This window comes from Chaetodon auriga, chromosome 9, assembly GCF_051107435.1.
Source record: "Chaetodon auriga isolate fChaAug3 chromosome 9, fChaAug3.hap1, whole genome shotgun sequence".
Taxonomy (NCBI): Eukaryota; Metazoa; Chordata; class Actinopteri; order Chaetodontiformes; family Chaetodontidae; genus Chaetodon; species Chaetodon auriga.
In genome coordinates, this window is record NC_135082.1 from 9,072,793 (window position 1) to 9,099,630 (window position 26,838).

The 26,838-nt window shown below is 42.7% G+C and overlaps 1 protein-coding gene across 1 annotated transcript in view; it reads right to left on the reverse strand.

Moving 5' to 3' along the window:
* tenm1 (teneurin transmembrane protein 1) overlaps positions 1-26,838 on the reverse strand; it is a 163,966-nt gene that overhangs the window by 26,986 nt on the left and 110,142 nt on the right. Inside the window, exons 19-22 of the mRNA XM_076739613.1 lie at positions 20,644-20,787; positions 19,778-20,030; positions 18,987-19,007; positions 14,504-14,736 (exon numbers count right to left, since the gene is read on the reverse strand). Of these exons, the coding sequence (XP_076595728.1) occupies positions 14,504-14,736; positions 18,987-19,007; positions 19,778-20,030; positions 20,644-20,787 (651 nt within the window). The remainder of the gene's footprint in view (positions 1-14,503; positions 14,737-18,986; positions 19,008-19,777; positions 20,031-20,643; positions 20,788-26,838) is intronic.

The following is a 26,838-nucleotide window of genomic DNA, read 5'->3' on the forward strand; positions in this document are numbered from 1 at the left end:
CGTTGATTACAGCTATTTGAAGAGAAGGAGCCACCAGGGAGTTTCTGAGCAGAGAGTGAGCGAAATTTGTAAGGTGAGAAATGAGATGAGGTGAGAAAGACTAATTATAACAAAAGTTGTGGATTCTGTGTCTTATTTAGTAGCAATAGTTGAAAGCCCAGTTGGCATACAGTAACATCAGGATGTGGTGTGCGTATGTGTGTGTGCATACTGACTGCCAACACCTGAGCCCTCAAGGCTGCAGGAAGTCAGCCTTCTGGTGTTGTTCAAGTTTCCCTTCTACAGTACTTTCACCCTTCAAATGTTGACAGCAGAGCTGCCTCTATGGATGAAAGCAAGAGGAATTGTAAAATTGTATAGAAAACAAACACGTCATTGTCTGTCAGCCAGTGAAACAACCACCTAACTGCAAAATAAGCACATTCTGCAAAGAAAACCTATTTAAAAGATCTGTTCATGGAGCAGAAAGTATAATGTGTGCATGTATGGAAGTTCCATTCATACCTGAAAACTTTCATACACCCACACAACCACAGCATGTGCACACAGGGGTGAGCTGTGTAGTCATGCACGCACGCACGCACGCGCACACACACACACACACACACACACAAACTGCCAACAGCCTGAGGAGTAAGCCATTCAATCCGCCCTCCAGTATCCCCAGGCTCAGTGGGTGTTAATGATATAGACTGACATATTATTACAGCATCTAAATGATGCTAGCTGCAGCTGATTATGGCCCATGGCGCTTCTGTACATAGTAACTGTGTGTGACTGACAAGTGAATGTAGACAGATGGACAGTTTCACCTGCACAACTGGCCCCAGTGAGGGACTCTGGCCATAAATAAAGTCAACCAAATTAGCTGGGGAAAAGCCTGGAGGGTCCACTAACTGCTTCAGCCCAACTGTAAGTGAACTTGAAGAAAACACAGTGGTTCAAAGAGTCTTTAGCTGGCTGTGTGGCTTACTGTTCCCTTTCATCATTTCTCCTTGAGAGCGCTACAATGCTGTTTGTATGTGAACGTGTGAATATATGTGAACGTGTGCGCATGACAACGTGTGCAAGCTTGTGTGTTGTGGCGTGTGTGGGAGTGCGTGCATGCATACGTGCGGTGAAGTAGCTCGGCGAAAAGATAAGGCATGGCAGTTAATCACATTGTGCGCATATGCAAATATAGAGCGGATAAATCAGAGTGTCTGCAGATGAGAAATTCACACTCCCACACACACACGCGCACACACACACATTCACTCACATGCAACTTTTGTGAAGACGCCGAGGTCGCCCATGTGCACCAAAGGGGGAAAAATAAACCTGTTCACTCAGTCTCTGCACTGTGAAACGGCACAGCGCACCATGCTGATGTTGTGTGTGCATATTAGTGTGTGTGTGTGTGTCTCAAAGAGTGTATTATTCCACACGTTTAAAAAAAAAATGAGAGTCAGAAGCATGAATTGATTACGCTGCCATCAAACACTGCTCTGTATCTCTGGCTGAACTGCAGCACTGTAGTACAAGTGCTGCTTCCAATGGCTCTTATTTTCCGCAATCAAACACTTATCATCAATCAATACGAGATAGCACCATAAATGAGGACGGGCGTGTATTTCTGGTAGATCTTTGGTAAGCAGAAATAATTCATGCTTCTTGTAATTAATTATTCATTAAAGCCCCACAGAACAGACAGTGGCTTAGTAATTAAGTCTGAATCAGACACTGTGGCTCATCTAATTATCAACCACTATAAGTTTGTTAACATATTAACCCGCATTAATTAATTATTGATAGCTGCCTTTTTTTTTTTGCTGTTAGTTCCCGAATACACATGTATGGCAAGATATTGCGAGCATGCAGAGGACTGGGGGAGATTTTGCAATAGTTGCATGCTAATTTTTGCGTATAAACATTTTTTGGTGAAAATATGCGACTTGGCAGTAATTGCCTTGTTTGATAGCAAAAAAAGAGATCCAAAGCAATCACAGAGGCAGCAGACAAACTCAATTATAAAAGCAATTGAAATGCTTTGGACTAGAAAGCTCCATGAAAGGCTGAGGGGTTTGGATCAGCGCGGAGCGTCTGCAGATTATGTCGCGCTGTTTAGAACATCAAACAAACACAAGAAGGTCTATCAATAGAGGCTCTTTTGCCAAACATACCATCACAACAACAAGCCAGTGAGGCTCTGCAATGGCAGAAAGAGGAAATGGGATCTGATGGGAGGAAACAAATGTTTTCACGACTGAAAAAGTGGAAACGAGGCTCTAAACTACTATAGATTGCAAATCTGTATGCGCAGCTTCCAACCAACCAAAGTTTCCCATACACAAAGACATCACAATAAGTGAGTCAGAGGTAACTCCAGTGCAGCCTTTACCACAGATACTTGGCTCTGCAGCCATTTCAGATCTTCCTTCCACATTTTCCAAAAGAACTGTGAGTGCTGCTTGGGAGCGAGGTCTGGCCGCTGGTCTCTTGAAGAGCTGCAGGTGATAATGGTACCCAGGTGCAAACATTTACTAGCTCTGTTGTCCCATCCCTATAACAGCATCTGAATCCCCCCACCCCTACACACACACACACACACACACACACACACACACACACACACACACACACAGAGGCAGGTTCAATTGGACAGCCCAACCAAACTGTGCCTGCCATCATCAATCTACCTATTCATCTTTCTGTCAGTGTGTTTAAAGAATCAAGTTTGAAACAACCTGCACAGGCACAAGTTCACTCTGTCCCCTCACCAGAGCCCCCCCACTGAGACAAATACTTCCATCTGTATGTGCGCATGTGTGTTGGGCATTCACCTCGAGTGAATGCAATTTATTCCTCCACAGTGGCACAGCTCCACTCCTCCTGTCAGCTTGCCAGGCTCCCTGTGGAGGTTGACAGGCCGACTGCCAACAGCGGCCATCTCGACCAGTTAAAGGGACACGTGTGTCACATTTCCCATGATCACGCTGACGTTGTCAAACTGACATACCTTTAACAAGGCACACATAACTAACTCAATGTCCCCTCACTGGGAGAAGCAGAGTGGGTCCATGGACCCAGAGTCTGTCAATCAGACACAAGCATGCACACTGACTCACACAAACATTGCACCTTTGATGCACAAGCTCAGCCTTTGGCCTTAAGCCTGCATCTCTTATTGACTCAGGGCTTCATTACACACACAGTGAGCTTCAGTAATCTCTCTGAAGCTACACTACACACTCCGACTACAAACAAGGTAGCTGTCAGTCTGTATAGTGTTCTACCTAATACATTACTTGAGTCGCAGGCGTTTTACAGGTAGAGCCTCGTTTTAAGTCAGCATAAATTTGCCTCTACTAAGCCCACTGACTATATTTTCTTTGGTCCCTAGCAAATCTTGGCAGTGGGCTGCCTATTTCCACTCAGAATATCTATGAGTCCTCCTCTGATCCATGGTGATGAGGATGGAGACTTGATACTTTCTGAGATGGATCCCTTACTGGGTGAGCAATAAAGTTGCAGCCACATGGCAGTGCATGACATTGGATTCAATTCAATGATCCATATAGCAGTACCGTCAGGCCAGAGCTCAACTCATTTTTTAATGCATCACCTAACGTTTTTTGGTTCAAAGTGCCTTTTCAGTGAAAACATCGGTCAGTGTCAACCTATGCATTTGTGTGCTGTTTTCATACTTATCTCAGCTGTACTCAACAGGAAGAAGTATTGGGATGCCTTTGTTTTACCTTATAAACAGAACGGTGGTGCTCCAAACCATCTGGGCACACTATTAAATACGAGCCTGGTCTCATTCCCAGAGCATTAGGAGTTTAGGAGTGTTGGTGTCTGAACCTAAGCAAACTGCGAGTGTTTCACAGCAGCCACATTCATCACAAGTGAGGAAGGCTTTCTGGGAATGAGGCACACAGATGCTAATGGGTACTTGGAGCATCTGTATGAGATGCAGAGGAGCAGGACAAAGCCGCGTCGGTATTTGACGACCTGGGGTGTGAATGTGTTGGAATCAGTGTAAGAAACACAGACGTAGAGACAGAAAGCGTCTGGGGTTATACTTTAAAGTACCCACGTGCCACCATCAGGCCAAAGATTATATTTTGGACTTGAGCACACTTAACCTTTGGCCAGTGGGGTTGTAATGTCAGACATGTAAATAAGGCAGTATTTTGAATTTTGCCGAAAACATTTTTGGCGTTTGACAGCCGAGTCCTCATGCTGTTTGGAAGGAGCTGTCTTGCTGTCATATTCAAGACCATCTTCACTAGAAAAACACCATTTTTATAAATGCTTAAATTACTTAGGTCTACACTTCCTGACAAGCAACCTCTTGTGGTAGTGACCTTGTTGCAGTGCAGAAAAACCTTCACAGAGCTTTCAAAGTTTGATAATACACTGAGCAATATTATTTGTACAACTCTGATTTTATAGTTTTGCATCTAAACCAAGCTTTCACCCTAAATCGGACAAAGTTATGATGTCAACCAATTACAATAGTAAAGAATGGAGGAAGTTAATTTTGTGCATCTCTGAATTCAAAGAGTTATGTAACCCTTCTGCCAGACTAATAATACTGGGGTAAAAAAGTCCCAACATGGCAGAAAATATCAGACTGGACAGAGTAACCAGGCTGCAAAATGAATTATGTGATTGTTTTCATTCCAATGTAGTCTGTAGCATCTTAGCTGTAGGGTTGAATGCTGCTCCTCATTCCACTCACTCTTGATTATGCTGTTTAGATATGAGGACTTACTGGGCCTGTCATCCAGCTGCTGGTGTCACCGGGCGAGAAAATGCTAAAACGGATCATTTTGGAAGGCAATGACAAACAATTTATTTCGTCATTTGGACATGAAATGGACCTCAGATGAAACTGGTTCAAAATGAAGCCCATCAGTATGAAACAGCAAACACACATCACAAATTCCAGTGTTTGACGTTTCAATGTTTCATCCAAAAAAGGAAAACTGTATACTTGTCCTTTGTGCCATTCCAATTTTTTCTTATTCTTAATGCAAAACACCAGAACATTCAAAACCCTACATACAGTACGACTTGTGGTATTATACACTACTGTATAGAGCATAGGACCCTAACATCACATGTTCAAGACCATGGGTCAACTGGGAATTCTCCATGAAAACATGTACTCTAAAGTGGGAGTGTGCAGTATGCATTATTAACCAAAAAAGACTTTCTCATGTGGAACAATACAATACAGTTGAACAGGCTATATTGTAGACTACAGGGATTGGGCATCAGGACGTCGACCATATCCCTGCAATTTCTTCTCCGGCCATGTAAAAACTGCTCACTGGCAGGTCCTCCATGTACCCGCTGCAGTGTGCTTTGCTGCTCTTTTGCTTGGCCCTCCGGATTTGCCGCTGGCAGCTATATTTTCAGTATTAGTTTTGGAAGAAACGAGTCTCTGGCAGAACTTCTTATTGTGGCTGCTCAGTGATGCATGTCTGTTGCACAAACCATTGCCGATCTTCTAATTATCATGGATGCCGCAGCGAGAAAACAAGCTGTGGTAGAAATAGCATGACCCAATGGCGTCTCTCTAATTTGCATTATCATAGAGTATGCTGCTGTTTGCCTTGCTGTGTGATTAATTCATGTGTGTATCATTAATGCAGGAATGTCCAGGGGCAAAGACAAAAGCTCGGTCAATGTGAAATGAAACACAGGAGCAGGCTGTTAAAAATTGCGCACACATATGCACACGCTCACACACAAACCGAATCTTGGAGCTAAAAACACAGTGTGACTTATCTGATGCCCTTGTTTTGAGAAGTAGTGCTCTGTTTAAACCAACAGAAACAATGATAGTTGACCCTCTGAGAGGGAAGGCAGCCACAGGGCCAGTTTAATATGCAGATGAGGTGTGGGACTGCTACACGCTGCAGGATTTAGACGCAAGAGTTCTCTCTTTCTCTCTCTCTTTATCCATTTCATTCACTCTCTTGTTCTCGCTCTCCGACCATTCTCTATTAATTTCATATTATTTTTTAATTCTCCGTCGTGCTCACTTTCTCCTTTCACTCCCTTGCTCTCTCCGTTCTGAGCTCCATCTTTTTCTCTATCAATTTAATCCGCACTCCCTCTCTCTCTCTATTTTGTGAGGCGCAACAATCACTCTGCACTAAATGCTATGGGAGCCAGAGGTAGAATAACAATGGCATATTCATTCCACAGTTATAACACAGAGCAGCTGGCATAGAGGCTACACAGCCCTAGGAGATCTTTGAACTTCACTGCTACAGCCAGAGAATACAGTTTGGGAAGTGGTAGATTTGGGAAAAGTGAAATGCAGGCTGCAGTGATTAGAGCTTTGCATTTAAGGGACATCGCCGCTCGTATGACTCCACTGCTGGGGGAGAAGAAGGGGGCTGGTGTTTGCTGAGTTAATGGTTTGAGCATGGGCTTGCTGACGGCGTCGAATCCTTGATTCACACTGATGAAACAAGCCGGGAAACGCTCCTATGCACATGGCTACATTTTCAACCACTTCTGTAAATGACACCAGAGCCCAATGTGTGAAGATATTCATTCGCCTAAGCTGCTTAAATGTCAACCACCAGCCAAGACAGACACTGTACAGCAGGAAGCCTGGCTGGCCGTGGCCTGAGGTTGGTGGCCAAGCAACCATGTGCCATGTGAAGCGTATTTACCCCTGGCTGTGGCTCTTTTTTTACACTCCCTGACTGTTCAACATGCTAATAACCGCGACCGGTTTAAACCCGCTTGCTTCATTCGGCAGCCCGACCCCTGCTATCTCAACTCCGATGGCGTGCCTCGCAGCTGTGGGGCTGAGTGAGCGGGGACAAATGTGTTTGTCTGTGTGGGGAATAGAGAGACATAGAAAAAGAGACAGAAAGAAAGCAGAAGAGGAGAGAAAAGAAGAGGAGGGGAGTGTGAGAGAGAGAGGCCGATGGGGCAAGAAGGAGAAATGTGGTGGCAGCATGTCAGCCTCTGATAAGAGCATTAGTCTGCCCCCTGTGGGTCGGAGTGAGAGACTGACACTGCAAGGGCTCACACACACAAACACACACACCTCTCTCTGTGGATATCAGCTTTGCTTTCTGGGACTAGTCAACAAATAATAGATAAGACCTGCGTACGGCAAACATCAACAACTAAACTCTCAATCTGGAGTCACTCTCGGAACTCCTCTGTCCAAACCTACATATGAAACACACACACACACACACACACACACACATTAACTTTACATACACATGACCATTATTCACCAAATGTGTAACAAAAAAAAAAGAAAAAAAAAAAGGAAGCACCCCTTCATGTTGTGAACAGAAGGAGTCCAGAGATGGGAGCCAAGGCTTTCGGGCCCTGTGGGACTGACGCCTCTTTCATGTCAGACATGGGATCCATCCTAAATGGAGCAAGGCCTTTTATTTACAGAGCTAATTGACTGCAGAGGTGCATGTGGAGCCAACTCTAAACAATGCCCCAGATCTTGTATTCATAAGTGAGTGCTTGAAGGACACAAGATAATCCCTGCAGCTTACGCTATGGAGAGACTATAAACTTGGGCAACAGCAGTGCACTCAATAGTGCTGCAGCATTGTTGGCTAAATTAAAATTATGGATTACTATTTAACAAATGTTTACCATGTTGTAACAATATTATGTGTCGCAGCAGGCACACTGCAGCTATGTCAACACCAGGGCACGAGGATGATTCATCGATGAGGAAGGGGGAGGGATAGAAAAAGAGGTGGAGAAAAAGAAGGAAGGCTCTAATTTGGAGCGAGGAGCTCACCAGAGGACACGAGGGAAGATCAATGCCAGAGAATCACACAGCCACTACTTCAAAAAAGAAACGGACAGATATTTCTCTGTGAAGTCTACCACTCATTACCATTGGTAAGAGAGTGAGGGGAGGAGGATGAGTGTGGGCTGTGGCAGATGGATGACAGGGAACCATGCGGCTCCAGGCAGAAATCTCCAGAGCCTTTATAAGAGGTGGTTAGTCGGAGCACAATGGCCACAGAAGAGTCTGAAGTGCAGTGAGTCAAAGAGTATAAAATACCTGACCGTGCGTGAACAGGAGGAGTCTTGGGACAGAATATTCTATTACTGTATAAAGGCAGAGACACAGCCTGTTCTAAGGTATAAGGGGCACGTACACTGAGGAGAACAGCCTTCAGATCATCTGTCAAATTGTAGCAGGAATCAGCTCCAATCATGTTTTTCTCTTATCTTCTTTTTTTTCCCCCATTTCATCATCTTCACCTTCTTCTATCTGCATGAACTTAGGAAGTGGTGGGTAATGACAAACATCAAAGTTCTGCTATCAAATGTGGAGCTACTTTCGTATTTAGAACCAGTGACATTTGAAGCTTGGAGTCACTCCTACACTACATTTGTTTATTGTGCTCCATATCGACTGGCTGTCTGCCTCCAACGTCAGGCTGCATTGCATGCACAAGCTGAGTGTGACTGACAGAAGAGGCCGGGCAGGACTGTGGGTGCAGCCTGAGTGACAGGCCTGTGGCTAAATCTCCTGTGCGACCTGGGGACTAAGAGTTGGCCAGGTGTGTGGGTGTGATTGGTGAGGGCAGTAAACAGATTATTTCTTCTTCTTGGCAGCACCTGCTTTTTGTGCAAATGCAGCCCCCACAAGCCCAATCTAGTCCTATTATGGCCTTCCCCAGATGATAGTACATATGATACTGGCTATATAATGGCCTCATTCCACAGATGCTGCGTGGTGTAAACGAAAAATAAGCATAACGATATGTCACCTCTGCATGACATGCCGGAAGAGAACAGACGAAGCATATGAGACACGTCGCTTCAACATATAAACAAGCATTTCAGAATGTTTCAGGTAGTTAAATCATTAATAATCATCATCATTATCCGAAGGGTCCACACCGTCCTCTTCCTCTCATGCATAAACAAACCCACGCTCATGTTTTGCTACATAGAACTCATCAGCCAATCTAAGGACACCATGCTGACACTGATGAATGACAGATAATGTTGTTCCGTCCTCCTCGACATAATTTTCAATTCTCCCCATTGTCGTTTCGTCTCATTCTTATTCACAGTCATCACTTCCAAACATGATATCAGAATACAAACCAAAGGAAACACAGTATCGAGACAGAAATGTAAGCTTAAAACTACACAAATATAACAAAGATGTAAAATGTGGCATCATTGGCTCAAGTTCATTCAAGTTTCATACATACAGCTGAAAAATTTAAAATAAATAAAAAATATTCTTAAAAAAGGTACAGCTAAATCATCATCCAAATTTTTTTACTTTACTTCACAGAGACACACTTGAGGGTCTACATTTTGCTACTACAGAGTACTGCGATGGACAACAAAGCCCTCTCTAACCTCGTCTTTCCTGTGGCTGACCATGCTTTATTGATGACAGGAGTCAGAACAGACCAGTGAGACCTGTTTGAGCTGAGAGGCAGGGCAGAGGAAAGGAAATAAAAATGCAGTAGAACGGCAGAGAAGACACATAGCTGGAATCCACTCCTGTCAGATAATAACTAAGGGTGTAACGATTAACCAATTCAAATCGACACTCCGGGCTTAATGTCTGAAATATATGTGCATTAATTCAAATAGCTTGAACTGGGCTAAAGCTTGGAGGGAATCAGAGCTAAATCTGCAGACTTCTCTGTATTAGAAAACGTGATACGACAGGCGTGTTTTTGGCTTAAGTTTAGCGCCTAAAAGTGCCATTTTCTCCTGTAAGCCAAGGCAAGCCATGCTCACCCTATTAGTCAGGATATTATTGTCATATTAATAAAAAGAGCCAATAATTTCTCTTGTCATATGACAAGTTCTGGATTTTTTTGTGGCCAGTTATTGCCCATTTTTTGCTGACAATTTCAGGGAATTACAGAAACAGCACCCCGACGGAATGCAAAGTGTGCGCTCCCTGGTCAGTTTGTGTGGTGGAGTGCACCGAGCTGCTGCCATGAAGCATTTATGCCTGTTAAATGGAAGCCACGTGGAGTTGGCAGGAGTGTGTGGGTGTGTACCCACTGTGCTTGAGTGACATCTCCCTGTCTCCCCTGCTAGCTTTAGTATATTTGCTAGCATGCGATAAATGACATCCTTATCATTCGTGATAGTTGTGGAGTTTGGTGACCTCAAGTAAATCCCTGCATAGCTCCATCCTTCTTGGACCTGATGCCACGTTAACATCATTTGGGATGGATGGCTGTTGGAAAGATTCACATGATTACAGCTTGGGAGCGTTCATGTCGCCTGACAACTCAAGAAGGTCGTGCCGTATGATTGCAGAGCAGACTGCGTCAGAGTGAAGTGACAACATGGCATTACACTCGTTCAATTCTAATGACTTCGAATGACAGCCATCGTATGAGGCGTCCATGTTTGCAGAGTTTTCAGGCACTTCTGTGTTATTATTAAACGGCAAGTTGGATAAATCAGAGCTTTCAGAATAAAATTCTAGCTGTAATTGTGGTCTGAATGTTGATGTGAAAGCTATTTACAAATTGAAAACTGGAAATTACACTAGCTCTGAAATGACATGAACGCGGCCTGAGCAGAAGTCTAATCAGCCAGAAGTGAAAACACCTGTGTGTGTGTGTGTGTGTGTGTGTGTGTGTGTGTGTGTGTGTGTGTGTGTGTGTGTGTGTGTGCGAGCGCGCACACATGTGTGTGTTTGTGCACATGATGCACTGTGAATGGTCAAGTCTCAAAAAACAAACAGTAAATAATAAATATTTGACATTGTTGTTAGAATTCTTCTTCTACAATGGCGATGCAACCCAATAGTACCCAAGAGTACTCAAATACAAGTCTTACAGGTCTGCTTACCAAGTTTCCACAACAGCACAGGTCCAGTAAGAGTACATCAAATAGTGATGTTAAGTTCCAAAAACTACATGAGCATTTCAAAGCAGTGTGTGGAAGCAAACATCTTCTGCAGGGACGTTTCTTGTCCAGAAAGTGGTCGGGTCACACTGAGCCTCCTGCACAGACAGGTTTTCTTGGAGCTCAATCAGCTCAGCTTGCAGAAAAGCAGCATTGACCCTGTGGCAGATTCTCTGCGCCTCCGTCGAGGATTCGGTGACATTTCTGACCAGAAATGAATTTTCAATGTACAGTACAACTTCTCTCCTCATGCTGAGATCCTCAAAATTTGTGAATTTTCGATCAGCTTTTGCAGAAACTTAGCATGGTTCGATGGTGACTTTTTTCATCTGGTTTGTTCTAAAACCTTTGGACAGTGCAACATGCCCTCCTGTGTGTCAAGTTTAAACACCCCCAGCTTCCTCTGGACAGCACACACTGCAGACACGAGGTCACTCATTGTGCTGTTTCTGCCCTGAAGCTTGACATTAAAGCCACTGAGGTGGGATGTTAAGTCTCTCACAAAATGCAACAGCTTCCATTCCACAAACATTTTGGCATTTGTATTTTTGTGCCCAGACAGCGAGGTCAGTACTCTGCTTGCTACTTGTGGAGGAGCAAATCATCAAAACCCGCGCATACCTCCATCACACATGTGATGCAGCAGTGCAGATGTTGCCTTCAAACAGCTGACAAGTCTCATCACAGTTATCACTACTACTGAGTACATTTCACCCAGGCCAGCACACAGAACTGTTTGGGGATTATGCAGTGATATACCTGAGCAGAGTGGTGAGTTTTTAAGTGTTACACCAATCCCTTCTCCCTCTCTGTCACGGATGGTCATCCATGTTGATTTATCCATGGCAAGTCAGATGAATTGTGCCTTTTTTTATGGCATCTCAAAGTTAATGGAGCAAATCTTCAGCAAGAATCTCCTGCAGACGAATCTGAGAGTGGCATCTAACTCATTTTCTTGTTAACACTTTCTATGAAGACCGCATCTATAGAGCGTTATGAGGGCATTCACGGTGAATTATCGTGCATTCATAATGCTTTATAACTACACTCATAAACAAACGCAAGTCTTTCTGCATTGTATCAACAGTCATTGTAGATGTAAGTTACAATGAATTATAACTTCAAATGTCTACAGAATGCTCTCTAACAGACGTAGAGAGAGCTGCTCTGGCCAAGACGAGCTTGTGAGACAAAGAGAGGAGAAAAGCGCGGCTGTGAGTGAAGCTGAAATGAAAAGAGTACACAGTAACGCAGCTAGCTAGACTAGCCACTTAACACTTACCGAGGTTAATTTCTGAAACAAGTCCTTACTCACATTACAGCAGTACAATATGTTAGTGCATCTCTGGTTTTTTTATGACTGGGTGAACAGGAAAGGCAGGAGAGAGAGAAGAGGGATGACGTGCAGCAGAGGCTGGAATAAAACCCGGGTCGCTGTGGTAAGGGCTCAGCCTTAATACACGCTCCGTGCTCTACAGGGCGAGCTACCAGGGTGTCCCATATGTACTCTTTGGTTAATTCAGTGTCCAAGAAGGCCTTCTTGTGTTTGCCTAGAAACCAGGCTCCTCTCAGTGAAGCCTCCATTGCTCGCTCTTGCTGTGTCATTGATTTTACAATTACCCTGCTGGAGGCTTGATATGATGCCTTCCACTGCTTTCGCTCTGTGGTTCTTGCCTCTGTGTTCTGGGCATAGTTTTGTTCAAAATGGGACATGGGCACCCTTCACTACAGTCACTGTTTCACTGCAAACCAAGCACATTGGTGTTGTACTTACATGGAGCAAAATGACATGAATTTCTCAGCCTACTCGGCCTGAAATTTCATTTTACTTTTTCCTCCCTCTGATCTGACTATGAGCGTGCTAGCTGCTGCGACTAGCAGGCAGCTGAACGATGCAGATGAGTTGACCTGATAGCAATCTGTCACCCGAAAGCCTGGTCCGGAATAAATTGGACCGGAATCCGCCTACTGAGTATGTACACAATGGACCTTTGTACGAAGAAGATGTTTTGACATGTTATAGTAAGAATAACACAGGTGCAGCTAATAACATTAATGATGGCCTCGTTCCATTGAAGTGTCCCAGTAAACCCTGACAGTGAGCCAGCACACACAATAGCAGCTTCCTAAAACTGGAACACCTGAATGGAATGCTGCCATGATTATTAGTTGTATTGGTCACACCTGTGGTTTTCCTGCTGTGAGAGGGCAAAATTGCTGTAGAAAATGTAGAAAAGGTCTAGCAGTGTTTTGGCACACACGGCTGGCAATTTGCTTTTTACAAAAACATTTTTAGTTATTTCTAAGGTAAATCGCATGAAATCAATAATTACCTTGAAAAGTCACTTTGACCAACAACGAAAAATACTAAAATTGGATGATCAAAGAGTGGAAAAAATGACTGTAGCCTGGTTAGATCAGTTTATATTTAAAAACGCTGACGGCAGCATTGAGCAATAGGCACAACCAGCATGAATCCATCAATCCATCCCAGCTGGTGTCAACAGTACAGGCTGCTAGTGTGGAAGTGTGGGGTGCTTTTATGGCAGAACACAGTTGGGTCCTTGAACCAATTAAGCATTATTTTAATGGCACAGCATATCTAAATATTTGAGGGCTTATACTGAAAGTGCTATTTTACAAATTATATGAGAAGCAAAGCTTCCAATGATTTTCTCTTTAGTCAAAACATAACACAGGAATCAGTCATAACGTTAATACTTGTGGAGGGATTACGCTTCGGAAAATTGATATCCTATATAAACACTTTGGCATTTTATAGAAAAAGAATGTCAACAGTATAATTTAGAGAATAAATCTAATCACAGCAGAGCTGTACTGTAATTATCTTTTGTCTGACAAAATAGAATGAATTAGTTCATTCAGTTATGTATCTTTCAAAATGTGGGGAGTCGGTCCTGAATGAAGGAATATCTCTACAAGGCGAGAATCAAGTATGTTTCTGACTATACAAAAAAGCAACCTGCAGACAGGAAGGAGGAGGAATTCACAGATACTTAGGAAAGCATAGAGAGATGACCAACTTGGATGGATGAAACCAACACAGAATGTGGAAAATGTGATCACAATATTATCACAAGAAATAAATAAAATCACCCTTCCATATGCATTACCAAATTTTATCAAATCATATTCTTCCAGGAGAACAATGTCCAAAGCACAAGGTTCAGTTACAGTGATTTCTTATAACATTGTGATAGCAGTCTCTATGTGTCCCATGACAACGTCAACACTGACACTGAACGTATCGCCCTCTGTATGAAATGATGAGATGTGCTGAAATACATGCATTCATTTTTTGTAACAAAATCAGGAAAATATTCAATTATTCAAAGTGTCAGTATAATGAGCTGCTTCGCTACAATGTATTGACCTTCACAAAACTAGTGGGAGCAGAGTTCTCCAGCTAGGTGTACCAAATATTACTGAACACTGATCTGTGAGTACTGACCACAAATCTCTCTATATAATAGCCTGGAGGGATGACAAATGTGATTCATGCTCATGGCAACAGAGTGTGGTAGTCGTGAACTGACTGAGAAAGTGACTTCTTTAGATGTAGCGCATGTTCTCCTACCTCTAGGGTTATTGAGTGCAGCTTCAGTGGCCTTCCTGCCCTCTCCACAGTGGCTCTGGTCAAAAGGTAGACACTGCTCCCCTGTCCCGGCCACTACCTCCAGGTTGCGAGATGGATCTTTTGGCTGCCCAAGGTTCCTCACCCGGTACACTCTGCGACTGCTGGTGTCAGACACGTAAAGAACCTCCCCCATTGGATCCATGGCCAGGTAGTACTTATGAGCAGGGCTGGTGCTAGTGAGAGAACGTGGACAATGTCAATATTGGGAAGTGTTTTAAGACAAGCTGTTAATAGGGCTATGAAGCCAATATGTTCCTTTTATGTGCGCTACTAACTAAAATGCCATGCAGAAAAGCCAACCAAAGCTGATCTCCACATAACTTCTAAATGCTACATTCAAACGACATGAAAAAACATTTGTCACAATTTGTATCACAAAGAAAAACAGTACTTTCCCCCTAAAACTACAGTAAACAGTGATAGCACCTGGTGCCTCTGGATCCAGATGTCTGATAAAGCTCTCTCCAATGTGTTCGGCCTTTTCTGCACGACTCTCAAACCTATAGAACAGACTGTATACTGCAGTGGTAGATCTGTCCACAGTAACAATAAAACAATATGTGGATATCTTTAGGTTTAACATTACATTTTTTTTTTCTTTTTAAAATTGAATTCCAGTTACTCCTTTGTTTAATATAATGCTCATTCATTTTTTGCTTTATTTAATAAGAATGAAGGAGGCCTGAAGTCAGTGCCTCTCAGTTCAGTTTTGTGTGTGCACATGATGTAATACGTCTACAGTGTTGTATGAAAACAGCAGTATGCAGAGACCTACAATTGCTAACAGTGACGGCAGGAAGATGTTTTGTGTGAGTCGGAGATTTTCGGGTGCTCATCATATGTTTGTCAGCATAAATGAACCTGTATGCCAGGCAGAGATAAGGAACCTCATATATGTATGTATGTTAAGTATGTGCAGAGTGGATTAGGTGGAGAGCATCATAATTCATGCATTGATAAATCCACCAAAAGCTGCATCCTTCTACAATATTTCTGTGACATGATACTCTTGTTCACTGGTGCAGTCTGAGAGACGGTTAGGCTTACGCATTGTATTTTATATATGTATGCATTTGTATGTATGTACTTGTCTTTTCAATTTTATGCCTACGTAATATGCAACGGCTGTAAAATGTTGCCTTTAATGGCTAATTTTAACTTTTACTGCCACGGAACAAAGCAAACTGGACTGAGAGCAACAGGAAAATAGGAGGGACAATAACAGGGAGGGGGGTTAACGTGCAACAAAGGTCTCAGGCTACAATTAAACCAGAACATTCATATGGCTAAATTTGGCCTAAGCCAAATGAGCCATGTGGACACATAATTGTCTATTGTTTGCATTGTTATTGTCGGTTGATGAGAGGTAAGACTGGACAAAAGACTGGAAGTTTATTCAGTGTAAGGCTCAAAAAACGCAGCACATTATGTGGAGGAAGGACCATAGTATGAAACTCTGGACTTTTCATAGCGTTTTAATGAAACTGTCTTTTGTCCTCAGTATAAGCCCCAGGCTTAGGTTAGCACAATATGAACACTGACTTCATTTACCCTTATATTGACTGTGTGCTGTATACTGAGCTTTGTGTAGGAGGAGTGCAGTACAGAGAAGGCTTGACTTGCCTCTGTACATATTCTGCAGTTCAGTCGTCACAGAAAACCTTCGGAGTTGTCAGGTTATTGTGTTGTATTATTGAGACTTGTACACAGTGATTGCCAAAATGACGGAGAATTTAAATTTTGAACTTTGAACATTGTTACTAACTGATGTCCAAGCAATTACTTTGTAGCATGAAATCCAGTGTCAGCCAGGTCTGGTCAAAGGCTTCCTGCCAATTAAACTCAAACTACATTGTAAGAGCTTTTTCCCATAGAGACAGTGAGAAAAGTCGTGAAAGGCAAATAACTGTTGAGAAAAACATTTCTAATGTCATGCTTTTGCACATTCTTTCCCAATTAAAGTGCACATACACTTTTTTACAGACCTAAGAATATTTTCTCACAGGTTACTAATAGGTTGCTATAATTTTCCGCTCTCTTTGGACAGCAGTTGTACATTGTGAGACGATTCTGCCCCTGCGAACCTTCACTCTCTAAAGAGAAAACTTCCTTCTGATATCAGTGTGAACCTTCTTCTAACCCTGAAAAAAAAAACAAAAACAACTCAACAACAACATAGGCAAGGGTGCTGTCAGTCATCTATTCCATTAAGTGCATAACTGTTTACAGAGCTCTGCACTGAACTGCACATACATAATTTAAACTTGATCCTAAGAGAGTTATTCACTGAGTTTCAAAAGTGTGCCGCTGCTCAGCATATCACACGCACTCTTGAAGCTACCACAAGCACTGCACGGTGCATATAACTGATTACAGATCACTTCACCTGTCTTCTTCTCAATTAGACGCTCACAGCTCCGAATACATTTATCCATTTATCCAGTGGACGGAAAATGAACAACAATAACAAGCACAGCACAAACATCTCCAGTCTCACTAGTTCCCTAGTTCCACGTATAATAACAAAACAATGATTAGAGTTGATAGACACAGTGATCTGGCTGTTCCCGACTCTCTCTGAATCGACCATCTGGGCTCTAAGATAATATTGTGGAGGACTTCCTCCCAATCTGCTTTACTTCTATCTCAAAGCATTGAAGAGAAAGCATAGACAATGGTTTTATGGTGAGTACATCCCATATTGTCTCCCCTCGGAGAGCACCTTGTTTTGAAGCCCTGTTGGCTGACAGGCACTTTGCTGGGAAGAATGTGGAGTGAAAAGCTTTGAAAGCTGAATATGGATGAATAATTAATGTATTTGACTTTGGAGAACAATAGTATGGAATAAAAGAGAAACACTAACATGCCGCTAACAGTAAAAAGGTGCTCCGGAGAAAAAGGAGGAAGGAAGTGCTAAAGGAGAAACCTCTGGGGTGAAGAAAGGCTATCCAAAGAGCCTCCAGCACAATCCAGCTGCTATAGGTGTTTGTCATACAGCTGAACTGTCAGCGATTGGGTCGGTTAGGTTTGCATGTGTTCTACTACCACCTGAGTGGCAGAAGTTGGCGTTTATTACTTGAAGTGAACCATTTCAACTGCCTATATTTAGCTATTTTAACAAAGTGTTCATTATTTTTGCTTCAACTGCCCTACTACAGCTGAGATGCTGTCAGACTAATAGCCATCATTTATCATTATTTTCATTTAGCTGTTTCAATCCTTTAACCATGAGCTTCCTTTTAGCTATCTCAGGCATTTATCCATTACAATTAGCTAATTATTTCAACTATCCATCCATTAATTTTACCAAACTTTCTGCGATATTTAGAATTTGATCCGTTTCAGCTTTTCATCCTTTACTTTGAGCTAATCATTTCAGCTACCTATTTCGATCACGTAACCATTACTTTTCGCTTACTTTCACACACTCTTAATAGCAACAAGCAGTGTTAAGGTGTTACAGCTGACTCAATATGTGGCCTACTTTCCAAGCTTGATTTCTACTCATAAAATTACTCCACAATCTTTGCACTTTGCTGACAGCAACTGCAGAAGTAGCCCCCGGGGGACAAGCATTCCTGTTTGGGAATCACTGACTTTGGCTACACAGAAGAAATTTCTCATGGTATGTGCATCACAGGCGCATTTACATTTTCACACTTGTAGACATATGTACACACCCACCCATACAGTACAAGCATACGCACAGCCAGGTTATCCTTTTTGCATGGTTGGAAACTTTGGCATGCTCGAGATATGGCATCTTGAAAAATCCTCTCTTTTCAAATCGGATAAACCCTCTCTGTCTCTCTCAGAAACACCCACAAGCACACACACACACACACACACACACACACACACAATCGGCTCGATATAACCCCTGATAGTGGCGCACACGCAGGCGGACACACAAACATCCCCACACATACACATACACAGAAACCCTATAACATCTGTCTAATCTTCTGTCAAACACGGTGTAGAGAGCTCACACCACCATCAAAGCTCCAGACCGGGGACGATGTTGAGGCCATACGAGGCCTCGGGCTTTTAGTCCTGCTCAGGAAGTGAGTGCACCGCTGCATCCTCCAAACAGACTTCCTATAATCCTCTAAAACACGAAATCCTTGACATTTTGGCCGATTTCCAATTCACAAATTTAATATCGCCTAGTGAAATTTAAATGAGGATTTGATAGATCTGACTGCAACCTGAGTATATGCAGATTTTGTGTGTGGCGTGTTTGTGTGCTTGTGGGAAGAGGGAAAGTCAGGTCAGTGCAATTATGCAATTTGCAGCAAACAAACCAAGATAAAGCGCTGTGAGGCGTTTTGCAACGTGGCCTGCCTTTTCTCTTGACACATGTTCTTTGTGTGTATGTGCGAGGTTTGTGCAGTTATATAAAGGAGGTGCCAGTTCTCACCTGTGTCTGGTGTCCCTGTTCCTGTTAATAATCCATAAAGGAGCATTTAAAAAGGAGAAAAGAGAAGGAAAAACATCATTTATGATGCTAATGAGAGTCACTCTGAATTTCATAGGCTACAATGAGTCAATTCTCTCCCTATAAAGTGAGATTAGGGTTGATTTAGATGGCTGTATTGTTTCACATTAAATATTAACCTAAACAGGAAGCTTTTTGGCATTTCCTCCCAGAGGACAGGGAAGTATCAAATACAGACACTATGAAACCTCCGTCTGAACCAGAAATATTAGTCAGAGATACAATAATAACAGAGAATGAGAGAGTAAAGTTACATAAGGAGAACACTTTACAGGACAAATGACTGTGCAATCCCATCGAGATTCTACGCTTGAGAAAATACAGAAATAGAGAATGTAGTGCCTGCAGCGCAGTAGGAGATATCATCGTCATAATCCACAGAAAAAAAATATCTTTGTTTCACTGCAAAGACTTTGAGCTTCTCTCACATCCTAAAGAGGTAGATTAGAGTCTGTGATGTCTGAACCTCATACATTCTACGTTTGCATGAAGACAAACTTCACAATGTATTCTACCGAGATCAAACAGATCACAACTGCAGATGCCAACCAGCACTAATGCCATGCTAACCCACAGAAGCCGAGCTAATTTTGTTTTATTTGTGCTCAACTCAACCCAGTGCTTAAAATCCCACTGCCTCCCGCTGTGGGAGATCACTCCCAAGATCAGTCTAGTCTTATCACACGCATACCCTAAGAGATCATGAGTCTCACTTGAGTTCCAGTATGGTTCTGGTGTATCCATCGGGATGGACCCTGCGGATGAAGTTGAAGTCCCCCACGTAGAGAGAGCCGTCAGGGCCGCTGGCCAATGCCACGGGGGCAAACAGCATCATGTCCCGGGCGGCGCCACTGCAGCTTGGGCCGCAGGGGACGCTCCGGTAAAAACCGTTCCCCATCACAGTGCTGATGACGGGAGGCTGCTGGGAGAGGAAGACGTTTTCCCCGTTTCCCTTGTGAAGGATTCCTGCAGAGGGAGGAACGCAATAAAAACCTATTATAGGATATTTTCTCAATCAGCTTCTTGTTATGGGTGATGGGATCCTACATGTTTTCTTATTATTTTGTTTTGTCTGTCGGATTTTGAGGCGGGAAACATTTGGGAACAGGTGATGCCACTCACTTCTCTGCACCAATCAGGATTTAGCAATATTAAGATCTAAATGTAATGACAATTGTGGGGTTGCTGATCAAACCACACCCATACAAACCCTGAAGAACTCTCAATAATAGTAAGAACTACTCTGGCTGTTGTATATTTAGTAAAGAATATCTAATGCTAAACAGAAGTCCTCAAGATTGAAAACCATTTTTTCAGGGGCTTTAATGATGATATAGGTATTGATTGTTTTGGTTAGTAGTATGTTGTAGTCAGCTGGACTCCTTCAAGGACCACAATGGAAATATGGATCGGACTTTATTGTACTGTCTCTGATGTTTTCGCTGTTGATGGTATGTACTCATTTGTAAATATCAACTTAAGTAAAAATACTGAAAATACAACATTATATCTTGTAGCATTCAGAACCTTATTTGAGATACACTGTATGCATTTGAGTATGATTCAACTTTGTTCTCACCACTGCGGATGTTGAGGGCATGGTGTTTGTCCAGAGACCAGCCTCCCAGGTTTGAGGGGACCAGTTCAAATCCCTGCATCACAGCGGTCCTTCTCTCCCACTGGATAACGCCGGGGCATGACTCGTACTCATAGCCGACAGAAACTGAAATGCAAACACATTCACACATAAGGGGATTGATGTTATGCACAGTAATAACTATGTGCTGCAGACCTGCTGTGTCTAAGGCTACAGTACATACAGCAAAATGACTGTATGTGGTCCACATCTTGACAGCCACACTTTACACAAAAGCACACTCATTGCCCCTCTCTCTGAAAACTATACTGTATTGAGTGGTGAGACACATGAAAGGCCTGTAGCGAGACCTCATCAGTGTGTGTGGCTGAGAGAGATCAGTGAGAAGTGGAGGCGTAATCAGGAGGAGCCCGTCTTCATGAAGGAGCCCTAGAATTAGCTGCTTGGCCTCTTAGTTGTAATGATATGCTGCGCAGCTTCCCACTACAACTAACAACTATCAACAGCTTTTTTTGGCCTGGCAGGATTAAATATGTTTCAACGGAAATTTACCACTTCAGACTTGGAATCTGTTTAAAGGCAGCAGGTGACAAAGCTGTAGGAGCTCTCGAAAAACATGCAAACACACAAACAAACTTGCATAGATGTCATTCTGAAACACAGACGTCGCGCATGCACACGGAAAGAAAAAACATTATCAAGTCATGAGCCTTTTTCAAAGGTGGAGAATAAGGGAGCACATTTACTCAAGCACTGTACTTCATGCTATTACACATGTGCACTCCATTTCATTTGACAGATATCATCACGATTTACTCTGCAGGTAAACTTTGTACAAAGAAAACATATGATTAGCTCATCAGATTCTTTATCAAGCATATTTATTATTCACAATGGATAATGTGTTTAGATTTTCCTAATAATACTGCAAATTCTTAAAGGGACTGTTAAGAAGATTTGTCAGATACTATTTGTATCAGAGATTTTCTATACTGTGGTATTTGTTTAAAGATGCATCAATTAATTTTTTGGACCATCTGGGGGCAGTGGAATAGGTTGTAAACACAACATTGGTATATTATTGCCTTATTAAATTGTTATAATGACAGACACAGAGAAAAATCAGCATTCATTTGGCTGATGAATGTTTTCCTGGTTCTTTATCACCTAAGCTACATTCACAAGCTAGTTGTTAATATCGTCTGCCGTTTGGTGGTAGGAGGTGGTGTGTCGTGGGTTTATCAGCGCTTTAAGTACAGCATGTATTCATATTTTGAGTGGCCTGTGGGCACGGCTTTCATTAAAAGTAACTTTTCCACTGTAGGCAAGTTAACCTCACAGGTCACTGTATCTTCCCATACGTACCCAGAAGATGTTTTAAATATTTTGCTCACCTTTGTTTTTGAGGTAATGTATGGAATGCAAAAACAGTCTTCAATGTGGTGTATAATTAAAGCTGTAGGAGTTCAGTACAGTTAACTCTGTCACACTTTCAAATGAAATAATGTTGCTTAAATGAAGATAATGAAATACTGTACTATAAAGACAGCTTGACATGTCTGACACAAACGTGATGGAAGAATAGCTGTCGCTGTCAATCACTGCTGGCACTGATCTCTCCACTTGCCTGTGAATTGATGGGTACTCACAGGGAACTGGGGAGCAAGGTCAGCATAAAGACCAGCAGAGATGGTGGAATATTTAAGTAATAAGTGCTCACATTATGTACAAACTCTGGAGATTTCCTTTAACACAGAGAGAAACTCTCAGCAGGCACACAGGGCCAACTTAAATCTCCAACTGAATGGTACAATCGATAAAGTGATTGGGGAGGGAAAATAATGGGTAATTTGGGACACTGGGGATTTTGAAAGAGGAAAAAAAAAACATATAGTGTTGGACAAAGGTTCTTAGCCCAGGAGCTATCTCTTAAGTTCATTCAAAAGGTTCACTGGTTTCAATTTTGTGCGCCTTAAGCTCTGCTAGGCTTGTGATCTTGTGCTTTTGAAGGACAGAACCAGGACTGAGAGGTAGAGAGTTTAAATTTATTTTGAAGTAAAATAAAAACACGTAGGATTGTGTAATTCCTGACCCTTAAAGTCACATTGCTACCCCCTTGAAGAACCTTTCTTGGCCTGGAAACCAATCCATCCTTATGAAAATGCATCAAAAGTTGCCATAAATACATCACCATGGGACACTGTTCTGCTAAAGAGAAAAAAAAAATCTACAATAAAACTGACTTTATTTGAGGGACGAGGCTTTTCCAGGACAAAACGGGCAAAGCAATCTCAGAGGGAAAGTGTCAGTGGTTTGAGAACTGCGTCACAAACGAATATCGCTGTAGCTATATTACAAGAAATGACACACATCGGTACACGTACACACACTCTCTCGCAAACAATACATAGACGCCATAACACATAAGTGCACACTCAATATCTCACAGGTGAAGGCTTTCATTCCCCTCTGCAGCAGCCTCAGGCGATGTGTTCACCTCAACAAACAGAGCATGATCTCCTCCTCTCTCACTCTCTCTGGCTATGTGTGAGCACATGGAGGGTGTGTGAGCGCACTAGCGTGCTGGCATAAGTGTGTGAGACCACGTGTCTGTAAGGAGCTGCTAAACATCACTAGCCAGCCACAGTAACTTAACTTAACAAAACAGCATATTTCTCCACTTTAAATATTCCAAAATCAGCTAAAAAACAGTCTGTATGGAAATAAACGGGACACAGCATCCAGTCGTCAGAGTGAGGCTGCATCTTATCCAGAGTGTTTTTTTTTTTTTTCTTTTTGCTGCCTGGTGGATTTTATCTTCGAAATCCAGAGTTTTCTTATTTTGTTGGAAGGGAATCTCTGGGCTCCACTTTGGCGTCGACTGAGGTTGTTTCCTCAGCTGCGCCGGTGTCGGGCCGTACACCTCAGTGGGAGAGGAGGAGGAGAGGGTGTGGCCATGCCAGTCTAGTGACACACTGCAATCTTGGTGCCAAGAATGAGTATGTCTCGCTGGGTCCGCCACCCACCTGCTCAGAGCAGGTTGACGGCTCAGCGCACCTCTGTTCCAGGAATTCTGCTCACTTTATTTGGTGAAAATACACCCAGCTCTTCTGAAATCACACAAACCTTTTTATTCATGTTTTGTTCATCTACACTTTGTTCTGGTTAATGCTAGCAAGATAAAATAAAGATGAATGAGCTGTCCAGCTCTGTCATCTGATAGGCAGTAGGCTAAACTGAGGGCCTTTACTTTATACTGGTCACTGTCTTTTCAGGCATCTGAAGGCAGCAGGTTCCTGCTTCCTCTGCAGCCTCTAACTGAAGGGATGTTGCACATGTCAAGCCACAATAACGTACAGGTCCACTGCTTAAACTTAGAATAATGACAGAAACCTCTGTGCTCATATGACCATCCAACTTGTCCTTTTGATTAATTATTCTATGAAGTTCCTACTGCATATCAACAGGCATGCTGCTGAAGGGCTCATTGAAAAAAAAATCACACTGTTCCATGAAAAAATGCAGATCACTTCAAACTCTCTGCCAAAAGCTCCATCAGGATCATCTGTTGCTGCCAGTCCTCACCTGGTGTCTCCATCCAAAACGCCAAGTTACTGTGGCAATGTCATCTTGTTTTCAACAAATGTGGCCAACGTGACGCCATGACATGTTTTTAATTATAATACAGGTTGACATGTGGCTGTGATGAGCAACATGATGGGATGGTCATTACTGGAGTTCAATTTTATAGCAGTGTTACTTTTACAATCCCAATTTAGTTTGGCTTCAATACCAGGATCACATTTATGTGGCAATATGAATATTAAAGAGGCAACTCTTTGGTTCCCAGACTGTGAATAATTGTTTTTTGTATAACAGTCATATCAAATTGAATTAAATTGACCTTGCTTTAAAAAAAAAAAAAAAAAAAAAACCCCACACATTTTAAATTCTACTTTTTACAGCAATATGGTCTTGCTTAACTGTAGATGGTTATTCTATTGATCATTGTGATGGCATATTAAAGTGTGGGGACCATCAGATCTTCAACATATCAAAACAATGAGGTCGTCATTTGACTCAGTGCGTTTGAGTTGCTGTATTCATATTTGAAACTCTGCTTGTTCCTGACAACAGTCAGCTTCCAGTGAAGAAAACTCTCTACAGGATTCCTAAACTGTCAGTGCGTCATGACGGGGAGAGCTCCATTCATGATTGTCACAACCTCTAACGCACCCACCTATTATATAGGCTAATATATTCTCTCTGATCCCACGCCATGCCCAAGCGCACAACAGGTGCGCCAGGTGCACCTGGCCACAAAATCACGAAATGTGTTTGGCACACTCCTGACACACTGGGCAGGGCGCATTTGACTACGATCTGGCCACTGGGTTCACAAAATAGAGCCCTCAGTGTACTCTTGTGCACAGAGCAGCAACATACCCACTATGGATGTGTGGAGGTACAGAGATAAAAACAAACGCTTTGCAGAGAGAGTACTGACAGCTGACTGAGTCTGAGGACAGACAGAGCGGACACCTACAGTACCTCTAATACATGCAGAACAATCATCAATCATATGGATCATGCAGTTTATACTGCTGTAATATTATTTGCATGCAAATTTCAGACTTGATTATAGATGATGTACTACATCTGTCAGCTGTTTATTCTATACATTAATATACGTCTGCACATAAGCTGTAGCACGCATGCATGTATGTATCCAGGCCAGCCACCCCTGCTGAAAATGCACTCCTGCACATGCCAGGAACTATAGCGAGGGAAGGAGCAGGGGAAAACATGGGCAGAGAGGAGAGAACAAAGGAGGGCAGGGGAAGACAGGAGAGAGGTAACGCAGGAGATCAGAGAGAATGGAGGAAATAACAAGCAGTGAAGAGAAGAAAAGAGTTCAGGAGAGGACAGAAACACAGGAAACACAGTGAGGGTAGAGGAAGATAGGAGGCGAGGGAAGGGGGTAAGGGGGACACGGAGGAAGATGGCTCAGCAAAGCAGGGCAAATAAAAAACAGGATCATTTGAGAAAAGGTGAAAGATCAGGAGGGAGCTGGAGCAGATGAAATGCAGCTCAACAGATAAGGAGAGGAGGGGATGGATCAGGAGAAGAGAGAAAGCCTTGGGCTGGAGAGATTCAATCTTTGTACGAGACCATACACTCGAGTGGACAAAGCTTCTGGTATGCCTGCGATATCTCAGTGCTTATGGAAAGCTCTCTCTCGCATTCCACTGTTTGTCTACAACCTTCCAGAAAGAAGAGTGGCTAACCCAGATAGCAGAAATATCATCTCTTAAATGACCAATAGGACATTTAAAGGTTTACGTCTTGACATCTTTAAACGGCTGTTGTTGCCATAATGAGCCGAAACAGCAATAACAGGAGCAGTTACACATGCAGTATATCTTTTTTTGCACAGGTGAGAGAGGACATTGGGGAAAATGGGCCACATTCATGAAAATCTTTTATGCACATATTTGTACTTGGCACACGCACACATTTTTCTCCACAGAGCCAGTCTAGAAAGGCCATCTCCCTGCCACGACGTCTTTGCTGCCAGTCACTCCACAGTATACTTGCAGAGCCACTCATCTTTCCATTTCTTTTTCTCAATAGAGCTGCTGTCTTCTCCGGTGTCAGTGGTGAAGGTCTTGGTAAGGCGGTTCAGAGTGCTCTCTGTTCACCTCTTGGCACAATCCACCTCCCATTTTATTCATTGTATCTATTTGAATGGATAATCCTATTTGAAATACAATGAGGACTTCCTTTGAATTTCTGATAAAATTACACGAGTAAGGAAACTAAATCTAGATATTGCAATAACAATTTATGTCAGGTAACTTTTAAGGTCTGGTTTCCCAGCAGGAGAGTGTCCATTAACAGCTTGCTGATTGTGTACTGACTGGTCAGTCATTTACACGACATCCAGTCAGGCTTTTGTGCAAACCACAGTAATGTAACAGCCACTCAAAGACATGAGATTGAATAGGGATTCTGATAAAAATGTGTGTGGCACACTTGATCAAAACATCCCTTTTCAAAGAGGTGAGAGGTGGTCGCCCTTATTTATTTATTCACTTCTTTCCATGTGGAGGGAAGATGTTTCGCTGCATTTCCGAGGACATTTATGTCCGGAAATACTCCATCAGTGAGACGAAG